General features: G+C 44.7%; 1 protein-coding gene across 2 annotated transcripts; it reads left to right on the top strand.

Moving 5' to 3' along the window:
- The first annotated feature begins 4,624 nt into the window (after window positions 1–4,624).
- Window positions 4,625–16,770, top strand: CCNE1 (cyclin E1). 2 transcript variants are annotated; one of them, XM_070388029.1, is made up of 12 exons: window positions 4,625–4,890; window positions 5,358–5,406; window positions 5,513–5,600; window positions 5,839–5,907; window positions 9,645–9,796; window positions 9,916–10,051; window positions 13,091–13,237; window positions 13,786–13,881; window positions 14,366–14,440; window positions 14,550–14,661; window positions 14,755–14,912; window positions 15,217–16,770. In XM_070388029.1, exons 2-12 carry the CDS (start codon window positions 5,387–5,389, stop codon window positions 15,337–15,339), a joined length of 1,176 nt encoding a protein of 391 aa, XP_070244130.1. In that variant the 5' UTR covers window positions 4,625–4,890; window positions 5,358–5,386; the 3' UTR covers window positions 15,340–16,770. The 2 variants fall into 2 exon arrangements, with proteins under 2 accessions (XP_070244130.1, XP_070244129.1); XM_070388028.1 differs by having other exon boundaries at window positions 4,626–4,890; window positions 14,306–14,440.
- The last annotated feature ends 647 nt before the right edge of the window (window positions 16,771–17,417 follow it).

Genomic DNA, 17,417 nt, shown 5'->3' with positions numbered 1-17,417 from the left:
GCACCACCAGAACCACATGCCAGCCAGCCAGCCATGCCATTGTAGATTTACAGACCTTAAAGAGAAGGGCCTGAATGAGTCCAGGAGACCACCAGAGGCTCTTCGATGGGCACATATGACACCCGTAACTCTCTCGGCAGCAAGTTATGAGAAATCCAAACCCTATTGTCTAAATAAACATGAAAATAATTGGCTCCAGCATCCGGAAAATTCCTAGTAATCTGGTCTTGGGCTTGATTAGATCCAGCAGCTCAACAAATCACAAGGCTGCCTCCCCTCACCTCTGGCTCTGCTTCCCTGCAAACCTCCCCCCTCCCCCCAAAGGACCTCCCTCAAAGGAAGGTCGCCTTGAGTGGCAAGATGGCCTCCTAGTTCCAGACCTCTTCCCATCCACTTAGCAACTCCAGAGGATTTTCATTGGCCCAGATTGGGTCACGTGCCTACTCTTGACCCAATCACATAGTCAAGAATGCGGGGCTCTGATTGGCCAAGTCCCCCTCCCCCATTAAGTTCAAGAGCCTGGTGCTGTAAGGAAAATGTGAGTCCTGGACCAGAAGAGAGATTCCAGGGCTTTCTCTCTCCAAGCCCCTGCTCTGTATCTTGCAGCTGTGACTGCTTTCAGAAAACCCAAGATGAGACGATTTAACTGAAAGCTGGGAGTATGGTGGTCAGACACAGAACAAAGCTCTCTTGTGTCTTAGCCCATACGAAGGGGGTTGCTTGTTGCTGCATAACTGCCCCTCCTCCCCACAAAACGTGGTCACACACTCCCACTCCATGAAATGTCTTCAAATTAGTCTCTGTTCCTTGCAACTCTGAGCTTAGGACAGAATCCATAAATGTCAGCTGCCATCATTGTTCTATCATACACTGAGTTTAAAGGTAAATTCTGGTTTTCACTGGAGTTTTTTAATTAACCAGAACTTCTGTCTAAAGGGTTGACTGGACTTGCTTTCCAGTATAAGAGAAGGCTAGGCCAGGGCTGGCCACCCATTGGTTTGCTAGTCTCCCTCCTTTGGAATCCACCACAGTGTGAGCCTAGTCTGAACAATAAGCAAGTCTTGGGGAGCATAGCTGGGCCCGGGGCTCCGACTGATCTGGCAGGCCTGTGCAGATAGGTCCCCAGGGCTACAGGAGGACAGGAGCCAAGCCTCTGAGGCCTTCCCACACTCAGTTCCCTGGCGCTGAATCCTGCTCATCCTGCCTGGCCCCCACCCCACAGCCCACACCGGTGCAGCCAGTCTGACCCTCTTTCCTCTGGTTTTCCTGTGTGTAGGACCCTCCCCTGCCCCTTCCACCCCCCGCCCCACCCCACACACACACCTTTGGCTCAGCCAGGCAGCCACAGTTGTCCAGCCCTGCCTGAAAGCAAAGCCTGGACCAGCTCCACCCCTAGTCACAACCCATGCCTTCCTCCATCTACCCTCTACAGCGCTCCTTAACTTTTGTGTGTACCTTTAAGGAGCTGGTAAAGTTATGCACCAGCTGCCCAGGAAAGTGGACTTGATGGGCTGGCACTGTCAGTAGGCAGTTTCCTGGGATCCTGAAGGCTGTCTGCGGGCCCTGGATTAAGGAATCCTATCTAGGAAGTACTTGGCCCTTGCAACCTCCACGGGCTTACTTTTTAAGGCTTGCATCCTGGTTCCTTAACCAATACCATCATCAGGGCCTAAACCACATATGAAGCTAAGCCAATGCCCCAAATTTCTTTATGAATAATGATGATAGTTGTTACATACTGAACATTTACTATATGTTAGATATTATGGCAAATGCATTATACATATTAATACATTTATTCCTCACAGGTTGGGAGAATTAAAATCACACCCATTTTACAGATGAAGAAATTGAGGCACCAAGAGGTTAAGGAAATTTCCCAAAGTCTCATGGCAGAAGAAAGGTGCTGTCCTCCCTACACAGCAGCTGTTTCGTCACCTTTAGTGTGATCCTTATCTCCCTCAAGGCTGTCAGTGTTTGGACACAAAACGAAATGGACTCAGAGGTGAACTGCTCCAGCAAGTGACCATCGGTGACTTCTGAAGACTCCAAGTCTCTGTGAGGCAGTTTCTCCTGCCTTAAACATATTTTTATATTGCTCCTGCTGAATTCATTCATCTTTCCGGCCTTGATGCTGCTTCCTCCAAGCAGCTGTGTCCAAGAGTAGATTGAATGCCCTTGCTCCCAACTCCACATGAAATCGTAGCCCCCAGAATTTTCCCATTCAAGTTCTTTTCACTCTGAACTGCAACTGCCAATCTACATGACTGCCTCCTTTTCAGACTGGAAGCTCCCAGTGTGCAAAGATTATTAAAGTCTTACTTTATTGTTTTTTCAATTATTTTAAAAAAATTAACCATTTTATTTTTTAGTCAGGTATTGCATACACTCAGTAAAGTGCACAAACAACATATATATAGCTCATTGAAGTTTTATTTAGGAACATAGCCATGTAACCACTGCTTAGATCAAGATATAAAACATGCGTACAGTAGTACCTAGGACCCCCACCCCAGAGGGGTCTGATTGCTGCCACCACAGTTTTTGTCTTTTCTTCTTTTTTTAAATAAATTTTAAAAATTTATTCATTCATGGCTGTGGTAGGTCTTCATTGGTGCTTGTAGACTTTCTCTAGTTACGGTGCACTGGCTTAGTTGCTCCACAGCTTGTGGGATCTTAGTTCCCTGACTAGGGGAAACCCATGTCCCCTGCATTGGCAGGCAGATTATTAACTACTGGGCCACCAGGGAAGTCCTGGTGGTATTCTTCGCTGATAGGAGTATAAATTACTACAACCACTAAGGAAAACTGTCTTGTCTATCATTGTTAACAACTGTCAATAATTGGGTATTTATTATGTGCCAGGCACTGTACTCAGCAATTCATCTGCATTATTTCACTTAATCCTTACAGTGACCCTAAGAAGTAGATAGTGCCATATGTGAAATAAGACAATCATGGTATCAATGTCATAGGACTATTGAGAAGTTTAGTTGAGATAACACTTTGAAGTATTTAGGACAAAGCTGTTATTTTTGAAATGTTTGTGATACCCATTATTGTTACTACCTAAGGGCACAAGGCTGGGAATTTAGGAGCCTGGGTTCCATGCCTACCTAAGCCAATCTGAGCAAGACATTTCAGCAGCCTTGACCTCAGAGCCCTGGAAGGGCAAGAATCTGCTAGGAGGGGCCTCTGAGGATGACACAAACTGTGTCCTCCAGTAAGATCCAGGCTCTAACTGCAAAAAGACGGTCATGGAGGGAGGAGGCCCAAGACTGAGACTGTAAATCAGGAAGGGTCTTGAGAGTGTTTAGGAGCCCTGTGCTATATGTATTTTCTAGAAGTTTAGTACAGTAGGTACTTTCAAGTGATGATAGTCAATACTTGTCTCCTTAGCCTGTAAAATCCACAAGGGCTTGGTCACCATGTTTTTCAAGCATTCCTTCACAAATAAGATTGACGTGCCTCCCTTCCTCCAGGCACTATGCCAAGATCTGGGGGATACAGCAGTGAACAAGACAGACAAGGCAGGGAGAAGAGTACCAAACACGGACAAGAGACATATGGCAGCAAGTGCTGTGAAGGAGCCACAGCAGGGCAATGCGGTGGAGAGGAACTCCTGGGGAAGACCTGGAAATTCTCAGAAAAGATGTAGCTGCAAGGAGCCGGAGCTAGGGACAACAAATTCCAAGGTCCCGAGATGAGAAAGGACAGAGGATGGCCAGAGGAGCTCTGATGGGAGGCAGTTGAAGGAAAGGTCTGAGAGGGGTTGAGGGTAGGTCCACGTGGAGTGGCATGGAGTGTGGATTTGATTTTACTGCCTGCTTAAGTAAATGCTTAAGGTAAAGAGGGCCGCATGGAATCCCAGCATCAAAAAGGTCTTCCGATCCTCAGGAGAAAGTCTGTGGCGAAAGGCACACATGGAAGGTAAGGTGCTAGACTATTAGCTGAATGAACACACGCACGCATGGACAGATGGATGGACGCACGTCCAGGAGTAACAGCTGTTCCACAGGCGGCCCCCGGTCTGGCGGCCTGAGGCCCTGGTTCTAGGCTCTGTGACCATGCGCTGTGACCTTGGGCACATCCCACCCTGACTCAGGGCCCGGAAACCTGCGTCTCAGGGGCGGGGGGGACGTGCAAGGAGAGACAGTGCGCGGGCGCTGCAGGCCTACGGACTTCAGGTCTAGTGGCCCGACCCCTCAGTCGGGGACCGAAGCCTCGCCGCCCGCCGTGTTTACATTCCACCAGCGCCGGCCACGCGGCTTTTTGCCGCTCCAGCGCCGCTCGGCTCCGCCCCCAGAGCCCCGCGACCCGCCCCTCCGCCGCTCTCGCGCCAGACCTCCCCCGCGACCCGGCCTGCGCAGCCCCGCCCCACCGCGCGCGCCAGCCGGCCCCCGCGTCCCGCCCCGCGCGGGCTCCGCAGCTGGGGCGCACGGCCCCAGGGCCCCTCCCCTCCGGCGCGCAGGCCCTGTCATTTAGCTCCGCCCCGCGCTGGCCCCGCCCCGGGCGAGCCTGAGCGCCTGGGCGGGCCTGCGGCGCGCAGGGCGGTCCTGAGGGCGGTGGCTGGGCGGGGCGGAGCCCTCTGGCTGTAGCTGAGGGGCTCCGAGCCGGCCGGGGCGGAGCGGAGGGTGGCGGGAGGGCGCGAGGGCGGTCCGGGGGCCGGTTCCGCGCGCTGGGATTTTTAAATGTCCCGCTCTTAGCCGGGCGCAGGAGCAGCCGGCTCGGCCGCCAGCGCGGTGTAGGGGGCAGGCGCGGATCCCGCCACCGCCGCGCGCTCGGCCCGCCGCCGTCTCCCGCCTCCCGGCTTCCCGCTCGCGTCTGCCTCCTGCCTCCGGCCTCGGCTCGTGCCGCCTGCCTGCCTGCCTGCCGCGGAGACGGCTTCGGGTGAGGACCCTGCCTCGGGCTGCCGGACTGCGCGGCGGGCGAGAACTCCTGGAGCGCCCGGGTCGGGTCGGGCCGGGCCCGGGTGGGGGTGGGGCGAGGCCGGGTCGCCGGGTCCCCGGAGTCGTCAGCGCGGGGTGCCCCGGTAGGGCGACTCAGAAGCGGGCTCCGGGGAGGTGTTGAGGGGAAGACTGAGGCAGCTGGGGGTCCCGAGGGAGGCAGTGGGCCGGAGAGAGTTTCAGGGGGCGTTGAGCGCCCCCCCGCACCCTGGGTTCCGACCCGGCGTCGCGGGCCGCTGGTGGCGCCGCGGGTGACAGGCCACCCCGGGCCCATCGGCCATTTTCCCGACCGGCCCGGGAGGCTCCCGCCGCCGCCGCCCGCGCGGGAGGGGGAGGGGTGCTCGGGACAGGCCGGCGGGCCCTGGACCCCTCTGCTGCCGTTCTCACCCCACTGCCGTTTCGTGCCCCCAGGCCTGAGGTCTGATCCTGCGCCCAGCGCCATGCCGAGGGAGAAGGAGAGGTGAGTGGCCTGGCCGCTGCGGGAAAGGGGAAGGTGTGCGGTGGTGGGGGAGGGGTGGGCCGAGATTTGGGTAGACTCTTACCTCTGTGCCATCCTGGTTTTACAGGGATGCGAAGGAACCGGATACCATGAAAGAGGAAAGTGGCACCGATGTCTCTGTTCGCTCCAGGAAAAGAAAGGCAAATGTAGCCGTTGTGAGTACAAAGGAGACAGGTGGGGGAGGATACCACCCCCCCCCCCCAATCTTACCTGGGTACCAGAATGGGTTCTGCCCATGTATTTGTTGATAAGGGATCAAGGGTAGTGGGGGGAGCGTTTGGCAGAAATGGTGATCATAACCTTACTAGCTTTCTTTTTCTTCTCTGTGTCTGTGTTTTTGTCTTTGGGCTGTTTGGTGTGTTTCCTTGGGGTATGGGGGTTGTTTTATGTTAGTTTTTGCAGGATCCAGATGAAGAAATTGCCAAAATTGACAGGACTGTGAGAAGCCAGTGTGGCAGTCAGGTAGGTACATTTTCTGATTGGGTCGAAGTTGAGGCTCCGCTTGTTTGGGGTCAAATTGAGTCTCATACTTGCTTGCCTCCTGCTGAAGGCTTTTTCTCTCACTGTGGCCACAGTTCATATAACCGAGCACTGTGCCTGTCAGTGGGCACTGACCTCTGCCAGTCTTGGGATTCCAGGAAGGACTGTGTTCCTGACTGACATCCCTGAGATTACAAATATGCGCTGATGTCTGGAAGAACCAGAATGAACCTCACATAACTCAGTCCTCTCCTTTTGCCCTTGAGGAAACTGAGATTCAGTTAGAGGAGGAAAGTAACCCAGAGTCCTGTGCAAGCCAGGGGCGGAGTCTGTTCTATAGCCTAGGCTGTAGGCTAGTGAACTGAGGGAGGGCTCCTGACACAGAGCTCTTTGGGTAACTGTGATGATGGAGGTTTGTGTGTGCTCATAAGCAACTTCTCCCCCATCCACACTTGTGTTTATTTCCTCATGGTGCTTAAGGACTTCCCTTCCCTGCTCCCACTCCCTTTAGGTCATGTTTCAAACTTTTTCCCCCTTTTTGATGGTTCTTCTAGCCTCTTCAGCAATTACTTACAGTGATAACTGCTGCCTGGAGCTTGATCTGACCTCCACCAGAGTATTAGTAAGACATTCTGTGTAATGATATGTGCATCTCAACACATTTTTAAAATTGACTAGTCAGTCCATTTCTCTTGCCCCTCCTTCATGGAGTTCCCGCCATATTTCTTGCATGTTCATGGTAGCATCATAATATCAGAAGTCCCTAGCCAAAAAAGCTTGCATTATCTCTCTGCCTCCAGAAATGGCTGGAGACTGTAGTTATGACCCCAGTAGGGGAAGCAGTCGATCTCCAAACTAACTGATTAGGCTTTCTGACGCTATAACAGATAAAAACTGAGCAGGAATAGTATTTGAGCCAAGGAAAGTGGTTCTGGTGAGGTTAGCAGTGGCAGCACATCACCTTGTAGGACAGTGAGCAACAGCCATAGCAGCTGCGCCTGGAAGAGTGAAGGTCTTCAAAGCCGTGGGACACACGGTAAAGCTGTTGTTACTGCACACAAGACCCTAGTAATTAGCATTTCTGGGGAGACTCCACTTAATATTGAACAACAGCTTGATGATCTACTTGCTGTATTAGAAGAAGAGATACTTTGTTTTAGGAAAAGAAATAAGACAGTGCATTTCAAGTTCTTTCCTTTTTTTTTTGTTTTCTTTTTTTCTCCCTGTAAAGACTTCAAACCAAGCAAGTTAATTTTTGTGGGTCTGTACTAAAATGAATCTCAACTTTGTGAAATTCAAGATTGGTTGTCTTCCTAGCTATGTTTTGAATTGGAATTTTTAACTGAGGCTGAGGCAAAGCTGTCCCTGTTGACTTCTTGGGGTTTTAGAGTAGTTTCAGTTCCAGAGATAACTGGAGTGGAGCCTAGGGTGCCTAAGACAGGGCTTTGGCCCTGTCCCTGGACTGCAGAGAGCTGATAGATGTGATATGTGAATAGCCATATTATTTCCCACTAGAAGGCATTTTCATGGTTCAGAGATTAATGACAACAGGTTTCTACACATTGTCTAAAGTAGATAGCTTGAAAATTACCCATCATTTATGAAGCAGTCAGTGTCATATGTTATTTCTCTGTAGATTCATGAAGCTGGAATTGTGGGGTAACAACCTTTTTGCCAGTTAATTACACAGAATTTTTCTGTGGAGTTATCATGGTTCAGCCCTGTTCAATAGCCCTGAGCTACTTGTAGCCATCATGCTGAACTCTGTGATACTGCTACATCAAGACCACATGGAACCTTTGATTCTTACCTTAGGTTTTTCCCAATGAAAATAATGCTCTTTTGTCTAAAGTCTATTTAACGTATCCATTTTGTTCAATTTTTTGCATGAGAACCAACTTGTTTATTGAAATGGAGTCCTGGAATTTCTATTAGTTACTTCTCAGAACATAATTTTCCATAAGGTAGTTTCATTCTTCATTAAAAGAGGCACAAAGAGTCAGAGGTGGTTAGAAATAATCAAAATTGGTCTCTTGCTATTATCCCCTTCCTTCCTAAAGTCAGATTGATCTCGCTCTCTTTGAGACATGGTATACATTCAAGTTAAAGAATATAGACTTCATTATTCTGCTTCCGACACTGGTCAGAGGCCAACTCTGGGGCCCATTTGTGGGCTCGTGGTTCACCTGATTTGTCTGTGTGCTGCAGGTTGGGAACTGTTACCATTTTATCTCCAAAAGTCTTCTCTCAACTATTTCAGCCATCTGGCTGTAGAGGGTGACACCCAGCTTCTGCTTTCAAAACTAGAATTCATTGTTGAGTGAATACAACGTAAAGCTGTTGTAACATGATCCTTTTGAGTCAAGGAAATGATACCAGCACATGATTCTAGAACTGGAAGAGGATGTTGCCCTTCTCCAGCAGCTGTTGGCAAGATCTGTCATGGTTAATTTGCATGCTCAATTCTGTGCACATTGGATGGAGGAGAGCTTTATCCTACTTTGCTCTTCTCAGTACCTTGAAAGTGCTCTGGCTTCCTCTGAAAGTGGCCAGTGTGCTGTGATAGCCACCCTGTCCCATATCTTCCAAGCAGCACTTGGAGAGCCCATGTTTCCATGTTCATTTACAGTCTTCTCGGTTGTCTCTATTCCAGTCAACATTAACGATCTCTCTGCTTTAAAAAAAAATTGCCAAGAGTCTCAGAGCTTTAACAGAGCGTCCATGCTGGCAGGATTGTTAACATGCCATATCTTCAATAAATTCATTATAATTTTAAAAAACAATCATAGTTGTTTAGAGTAAGATGATAAAAAGTAGCTTTAAAAAGAAAAAACTTTAAATGGCAAAATGACATTTTCCAAATATTAAAAATTGAATTAAATATCTGGACTTTTTAAAAGAAGTATTGTTTGGGTTTTTAATGATGGTTTAGCATTTATTACTATATAAGCCTTTGGGGGTGGGTTTCAAAGGTCTTCAGGAATATCTAGGCTTTATCTCTATAGACTTTTAGTAAATCCTGTGACTCTTGCTTGATGTGGTTTTAAGTAGGCAGATACTCCTTTTTTTTTCCATTTGAATTAAGGAAAATGAAAGGTCCTCATTATGTAATATATTTGGCTTGACCTGGAACCAAAGGAAGATGTCACATTTGGTGGGTTTTTATTAAATGAGGAGACTAAATGTAGATGGCAGTCAGTTTTATACTTGTGGTTGTGGAGTGCTTATGTAAATACTTTTATTGGAAATTCTGTCTTTCACTTTTAAGACATTTTATTAGGTTAGTTGTACTTGTTAAAAAACCCAGGTCTTTGAATTGTGACCAAATCTCACAATACCCTTTTGGAGCCATGCTTAGTATCTAACTGAACTGCAAGTAGATTTTCTTTTTCGGTAATGTAAGAACTGTTTGCATTTTGTCTTACCCTTCCTGTGCCCTCACGTACCTCATATGAGGATGATGATATGGAGAATAAATGCTACTGACTAGTTTTCTTAGGTACTTACTGCATAGACTCCTGAGAACGTGAGAGCTTGGAGTCATTACTGTGTCTTCCATGCTATCTCCATCTTAATTTAGGCCGGAATATTGATTTAGGCCTAGAGATTGCTCTAGGTGTGTAAAGACATTTTTTTGTTTTACTGGCTGTTTTACAAATCAATGAATGTAAAAACAGCTGGTTTACATCAAACTTTTTTAACATGTCTTTATTTTACAGCCTTGGGACAGTAATAGAGCCTGTGAAAACCCCTGCTCCCTGATTCCCACACCTGACAAAGAAGAAGATGAACTTCTGTACCCACACGCTGCATACAAGCCTCAGAGGAGCACGCCGTCGTCATCCAGAGCGTCGCCACTGCCTGTACTGAAGTAAGCTGACCACCGAGTGCCTCCTGGGTCTCTTACTCCCTGTGTGCACTTCCACTTCGCTAGTTGGATGCATACTGATGCCTGACTTTTGTGTTTTGCTTGGTTTTGTTGTTTTGTAGCTGGGCAAATAGAGAGGAAGTATGGAAAATCATGTTAAACAAGGAAAAGACATACTTGAGGGACAAGCACCTTATGCAACGGCACCCTCTTCTGCAGCCTAAAATGCGAGCAATTCTTCTGGATTGGTTAATGGAGGTAGGTTGAGCCTTCTGGTTAACTAGAAGCACTGACCGTTTCTAGATTCTTTTGTGATGTTGTAATCTCTTCATGTGTTTGATTCCATTGACACATTCTGTGTCTCTGAACTGTGGTATATATACTACAGTGGTTTAACTTTTTTGCTTATGTACTTCCTTAAAAGAATTTCTGAAGTCTGTTTATCCCTTAGATGTTTTTAAGTTGGCGTCTGAATTTTTTTCTCAAAATTTAAATAGTTGCAAAGGTTGTATTTTCCAATTAATTATAAATATTGGTATTTGATCTTTGTTAATTAAATTGCTTTTTAAGTGTACACAATAGAATGTGTAACAGCTATTTGATAGCGTACTACCAAATGTTTAAAAATATATGAACAAATTTATCTTTAACAGTCAGAAATTTTGTATTGTTTCATTTTAACTCCTTGGGACCCATTTCTCTTTCCCCACAGAAGTTTATCCTAACAAAATATATTGTTCAAATCTTCTATTGATCACACTTTCATACTTCACATTATCATACAAAAACTGATCAAATAACAAGATTATAAGTTATAGTAAATAATTGTTAAATATAAGAAGTTATGTTGTATAGGCAGTGCACCTCTTTCTGGGAGGAAGTGTGGGTGTCTCAATAGTGGTTTGATTAAAGGACATTTCTTGGATACCACTTCCCTTGTGGCTCAGATGGTAGAGAATCCTTCTGCAATGCAGGAGATCCAGGTTTGATCCTTGGGTCAGGAAGATCCCCTGGGAAAGGGAATGGGAATCCACTCAAGTGTTCTTGCCTAGAGAATCCCATGGACAAAGGAGCCTAGCGGACTACAGTCCCTGGGGTTGCAGAGTCAGATACGACTGAGTGACTAACAAACATACCTAGACACCTCTGTAAACCTTGGGTGGGTGCAAAATGAGCTTTCTTCTGTGAGTGGAAGGGTATCTTAAGCAGATCCATTTTATGAAAGTATACATGGAAGCTGTGTGGCTACGTATTCCCTGAAAACAGTGCCATGTACCTTCAGAAAGTGTGTGTTGACAGGGTATGTGTACCCTAGTTGTGCTTGTCCTAGAGTCAAATCTGCCACTTAACATCTTTGTGCCTCAGTCAGGCAAGTCATTTAACTTGATTTTCTCATTGTAATGTTTTCTATTAGTATTTTCCTTACATAGTTTGTGTGGATTAGAAATAGTGCATATGAAGTACAGCTTACATGTGTGTGCATGCATGCTAAGTCATATCCAACTCTTTGCGACCCCCTTGACTGTAGTCTGCCAAGCTCCACTGTCCATGAGATTCCAGGCAAGAATACTGGAATGAGTTGCCATTTCTTCCTCCAGGGGATCTTCCTGATCCAGGGATTGAACCCAAGTCTCCTGCACTGGCAGGCAGATTCTTTACCACTGAGCCACCTGGGAGGCCTCTTGGTAGGGAAGATCCCCTGGAGAAGAAAATGGCAGCCCACTCCAGTATACTTGAGTGGGAAATCCCATGTATAGAGGAGCCTGGCGGCCTACAGATCTCCTTTTTGGGGTCGCAAAGGAGTCAGACTTAGTGACCAAACAATAGCTTATGTAGTAGGCCATGTAAGATTTACATAAAAACATCTTTTTATCATTCTTAATTTCCTTTTCTTTATTGGTCCCTGAAAATGTCAACATAGAAAATGTACAAATGTACAAATTCTTTGGCAGGCCTGCTTAAAACTATAGGCCTTACAGTTGTCCGTAGACCCACCATGGCACATAGCCCTCCTGGGCCTTTTGGAACTTTTTATAATTCCTTGAAGCATTAGATATAGTATGCTTTAATCTCTTAGGCTTCAACTCAAAAGATGTTGTGACTTAGTGGATCTGTTATATATGGTGCAATTGATGCCATTGATACTTTCTAAAGAAATGATTTCCCCTGGAAGTCAATCAAAAAAGTCATGTAATACTATTGAAAGGATAGAAAAGAATGATAACTTTTATGTCTAAAGTGGGACAAAACATGAGTCCGCAGTTCACAGGCAGTCTTATCTGCAGTGATGTTAAATTTCCCAGCCCCCAGCCCAGCCAAGAAGTATGTAGCAAAAAAAGAAGTGCTTCACAGTGTGCCTGATGGTGAGCTGGGTAAAATAGGTCTGAAAGTTTGTTCTGTAGAGAACAGAAGCTCTGGTTTCACTTCTAATCCGATTGTAGTTATGTTACTTAATAAAGACTGACTCTAAACATGGTTCCACATGGACTTAGAAACTCTTTGGTGATTGATGGAGTTTTCTAGTAATGTTCTGTTTGTTGTTTCCACTGGTGCCTTTCCTACTTATAACCCTGTGAAGTGTACTTATTTGGGATATACTGTTTAGGAATAGCAGTTTTAAATGCATAATCAAACATTTGATGATAGTAATGAATTGAGGTCTAATATTTCTTTGGTCCTTTTCAACTCCATCATGTGTACTATTTTTCCATATCTCACAGCAGTCCTGTGAGGTTAACAAAGCAGGACTAATTTATAATGTCTCAATTTTATAATTGGTTTTTCTAAAGGGGAGCCTAGGATAGAACCTAGGTCTCTGAGTCTTTCATTTAATGCTTTTTAATAAAGCTTTTGCCTCTTGTGATTAGATTAACAGTGTTTTAGTGTTGTGGTCTTTAAATAAACCTATGTTCCAGCTTTCAAACTTTCATACTGATGATGTTCATTGTGAAGAAATATTGTAGTTCTTTCCTCACATCATAATGAAACTTACAAAAGGGCACATATTTCTTTGAGAAAATTGTGTTTTTCCTTGAAACACTGCTTTTACTGTACTGTGAATGTACTTCTTGCTGCAGCCTGTGAGCTTTCGCTCTTACATTCGATCACAGAATGCTTCATCCTTATCCTGAGTTCCAGTTTTTCATTGTGCGTGTGCTTAGGGATAAGCAAGGTAACCATCCTCTACGAAAAGCCAGCTTCTGTCTCTTTGGTTTTATCTTCACCAAAATCATGGCAAGTTTGTTTGTCTTTCTTGTTTTCCTCAAGTAACTATTCTAAAACTTACTATTTTTTCAGGTATGTGAAGTCTATAAACTTCACAGAGAGACATTTTACTTGGCACAGGATTTCTTTGATCGGTATATGGCAACACAACAAAATGTTGTAAAAACACTTTTACAACTTATTGGGATTTCATCTTTATTTATTGCTGCCAAACTTGAGGTAAATAATTTTCAAATTTTTTTGTGTAGTACATGCTCTTCTTGAGATCCACTGGAATTAGGGGAAGGGATCAACTATTTGTCTGTATTTGTATTTTTCTAATTTGAAGCCTTCTAAAATTTAGCCACACATAAAAAAAGGCTAGAAATTAACCAAGAAAAGTATGAGTATTTAAAATGCTTAGGTTAATTTAATTCCTTTAATCAAAAAAATTGAACTTCTCCCTAAGAGGATAGAAATTTTGGTGTGATTAGAAGGGTAGATGGGCCTAACTTTCAAACACATTACTAAAGGTATTGAAAAGGTGAAATTTTCAAAACTCTTCAGTAAGTAAAAGGTTGATTGATTGTTGAGGGGGAATGTTTCATTTCTTTCACAATTAATGCATTTTGAACCACTAGAGTAGGTCTTATATTTATCCCATCAATGTACCCTCTCTTTCTTTTTATGTTAGCATACTAAAAAATAATTTGAGAGGTACAATATATAAGTTTAAACTATAAGAGATAGGCATTTTGCTAGTAGTATCTTCTTTTATTTCCTTTTAGGAAATCTATCCTCCAAAGTTGCACCAGTTTGCTTATGTTACAGATGGGGCTTGTTCAGGAGATGAAATTCTCACCATGGAATTAATCATTATGAAGGTATGTTACAAGTTAATTTTTCAGTCCTTTTCAAAAATACATACATAATATCTTTTCTACATTTGGCATGAGTGCATCTGGCTAGGTGTTCTCTAGCTGGACACATTGTGGCAGGAGAAATGGCTGCATTTTGAAACTCCTTTAGAGGGGCTTCCCTGGTAGCTCAGATAGTAAAGAATCTGTCTGTAATGCAGGAGACCAGGGTTCAATCCCTGGGTCTGGAAGTTCCCCTGGAGAAGGGAATCACAACCTACTCCAGTATTCTTGGCTGAAGAATCCATGGACAGAGGATCCTGGTGGTGTACAGTCTGTGGGGACACAAAGAGTCAGACACGACTGAGCAGCTAACACTATAGAGGACCAAATGGAAGAGAAATGTCTTTTTCTTTTTTCAACCAGTGGTCTGTTTTCTGTTTTCCCATAGGCCCTTAAGTGGCATTTAAGTCCCCTGACCATTGTGTCCTGGTTGAATGTATACATGCAGGTTGCATATCTAAATGATGTTTATGAAGTGCTCCTGCCTCAGTATCCTCAGCAAATCTTCATACAGATTGCAGAGGTAAGTGGCTCTACTACCTCTGTGGGGCACCCTAACCCACCACTAGACTGAGTAACTCTAGAAGGGGTGTGTGTTGGCATGTCCCTTAGTGCTCTGTTCTTCCCCATAGCTTTTAGATCTCTGTGTCCTGGATGTCGGGTGCTTAGAATTTTCTTATGGTGTACTTGCTGCTTCCGCCTTGTATCATTTCTCTTCATCTGAACTGATGCAAAAGGTTTCAGGTATGTTGGCTTTCCAGTCCATTAACAAGATATATGAAACTTACAAACCAGTTGTTCGTCTCAAATCAAGCGTAACATGTATTTTCATTGCAGGGTATCAGTGGTGTGATATAGAGAAGTGTGTCAAGTGGATGGTTCCATTTGCCATAGTTATAAGGGAGACAGGAAGTTCAAAACTTAAGCACTTCAGGGGAGTTCCTGCTGAAGATGCACACAACATCCAGACCCATATAAACAGCTTGGATTTGCTGGTCAGTACTGTTTCTTGTTTCCCAAAGTCTTAAAACTGCCTGGGCAGCCTCTTCACTTTGCTTCATACAGGCTCCAGATAATCCTAAAAAGACTCCAGTTCTTTTTAATTCCTTGGAAAAGAAAAAATGGGATCAACAGATCCTATCTCTTAAGTATCATATAGACCCCAGGCTTTTAGATTGTTCTTTGCTATTTTTTTTCCTTCACTCACCTACATAGGAAAAAGCACAAAGTAAGTGAAGCCCAGAGGGTATAGTCTTCCATTGTAACATTTCTATTTCTTGCTTTTATTCTTATCAACAGGACAAAGCCCAAGCAAAGAAAGCCATATTATCTGAAGAAAACAGGATTTCTCCTCTCCCCACTGGAGTCCTCACCCCTCCACAGAGCAGTAAGAAGCAGAGCAGCGGGCAGGGATCAGCATGACCACTCCAGCATCCTCACCAAAGACAGCTGTGCAGAAGTGCCTGCTCCAGGTTCTCTCCTGTCGACTGCAGCAGAGACGTGCATTAGCTTTTACAGATATTTAAATGGAAGAGCATCTCTCTTCCATGACAGAAGGTTTCTGTGGATGGCATTGGACAGGGAGAAGTGGTTTTTTATTGAATGCTTAGATTTTTTTAATAAGTGGGTCAAGTACACCAGCCACCTCCAGAACACCAGTGAGTGCTCCAGATGCTGCTAAGGAGGGTGATACTTGACTTGATTGACTATTCACACAAATAACAAAGGCTTGAAGTTGAGGAGTGCCATGTTGCTGTTGGTCTCCCCATGGCTGTTCTGGGCTGAGTCGTATTAAGTGGACAGGTGGTTGTGAGTGTTGTGATATACAGCCCACCACCAGCTGTGCTGGGGGCCTCCCCTTTCCATACTATCAGTTGACAGTGTACAATGCCTTTTATGAACTATTGTTTTTTGCAAGTGCTGCTATGTTTATCCATTTTTTAATAAAGATAAAACACTGTCTTTGAGACAGCTGGTTTTATGAACTATGTCTGATAATTTAAGTTAGGAGTCAACTTTGAATGTGGCTGTATCAAGTTCTCTTTGTTAATTAACTTCATGCTTCTCAAAACTCAAGCCTTTCAAACAAATATATTAAAAGAAAACTTTTGAAGTGAGCTTCAGGTGCCAGCCTCACAGGCCTCCCAAGGGCCCCTGAGCTAGAATGAGGCTCTGATTGGCATCTTCCAACAGTGCCCTGTGCAGTGGTGACTCTAGGTGGGCTCACTGGCTGGCTATGGTGACAGTAGTGAAGTCACGTCTGCATCCAAGAGGATCCTTATGTGTGATTTCTTCCCGAGCACAGGACTACGGTCATAAAGTATCTGTGATTAGTGTTATTTAGTACTCTGTGTCCTTATCCAAAGCTTAACCTAAAGAATCTACTTGGAGGACTTGTTAATGTAGCAGCCTAAACTACTTTGAAGAAGAAAATGCAAAGTAAAATTACATGTAACTCGAAAAGTCTGTTCCCTGATCACTGATGGATTCACCAAGTGCCTTGCTAACAGAAGAGGTCACTGTCCACTTGAAGGCCCGATGTGCACAGTTCACATCACATTTTGTGGGACGTTCTCAAAGTGGTGGCCTTGTCAAGTCTTATGTTTCATTTTCTCACAGTGTTTTGGTCTATGTATGAGTTCATTAAGGGAGGGTGAATGAGCAAATAAATATCATTTATTTCAACTTGGTATTTGTTATTTTGCAAAAATCTATCTGAAGTAGAAAGAAAAACAGCCACTTTTAATCTACCACATTTATATGAAATTTGAGAGAGGTCCTACTTTTTCACATTGTGATGTCATAGTTCTGTCATTTTAATGCAGTTTTCTTAATAAATGCATTATAAATATACGTGTAATGGCATTTAGCAAATGATACTCTTAGTTAATTATTCATCTCAGACATACTCTTGCCTTTAGTGACTTTTTAATGGTGATCATTTGTGACTCGAAAATTCCTAAAAGGGGTTAATTTACATATGACATTTTCTGTGCAAAAATATGGCACTAAATACATTTCTGTTTTATAAGTTTGAGAGCTTGGCAGATGTGAGGAAACACTGGCTCAAAAGCATGTTTGAGGTAAATACCTCATGGACTGGCGAGCCGTCGTACTGCAAAGAGCGTTAGTTACTGAGTATGCTGAGATGAGGCTGCCTTACTTGTAAATTGTCAGGGTGCTGTATTTCTGGAGATCGGTATTCTTTTAAATGGCAGTGTTGCCACAGGCAGCTCTTGATAATCTGCTAATCAAGGATGAATCCCAGATGGGTAAGTGAAATCCATAGTATCCAATATTTTCTGTGACTCTGCCAGAAACTCTCTAAGCCACCAGTAAGTGAAACCAAGTTTCCCCTCTTGAAGGAGCTTGTTTCAGTACACACTTTGACCTCTCACTGGTTGGCTCTGTACCCATTTGCCAGATGAGATTTGTTCTGCAATTCATCTGAAACTAACTGAGGCAACGTGATATCAAACAGATAGCAGGGGTGGAAGTGG

The sequence above is a fragment of the Bos mutus genome, chromosome 18, assembly GCF_027580195.1.
Source record: "Bos mutus isolate GX-2022 chromosome 18, NWIPB_WYAK_1.1, whole genome shotgun sequence".
Classification (NCBI taxonomy): domain Eukaryota; kingdom Metazoa; phylum Chordata; class Mammalia; order Artiodactyla; family Bovidae; genus Bos; species Bos mutus.
This window is presented reverse-complemented; position numbering and strand designations above follow the sequence as displayed.

What these genes read in the sequence shown, in the direction of transcription:
- CCNE1 (XM_070388028.1), top strand. Translation starts at nt 5,387, where the DNA reads ATGCCGAGGGAGAAGGAGAG. An exon ending in TCGCCACTGCCTGTACTGAA is followed by an intron (nt 9,797 to 9,915) that starts GTAAGCTGACCA and finishes GTTGTTTTGTAG; the next exon opens with CTGGGCAAATAGAGAGGAAG. An exon ending in TCTTCATACAGATTGCAGAG is followed by an intron (nt 14,441 to 14,549) that starts GTAAGTGGCTCT and finishes TCTTCCCCATAG; the next exon opens with CTTTTAGATCTCTGTGTCCT.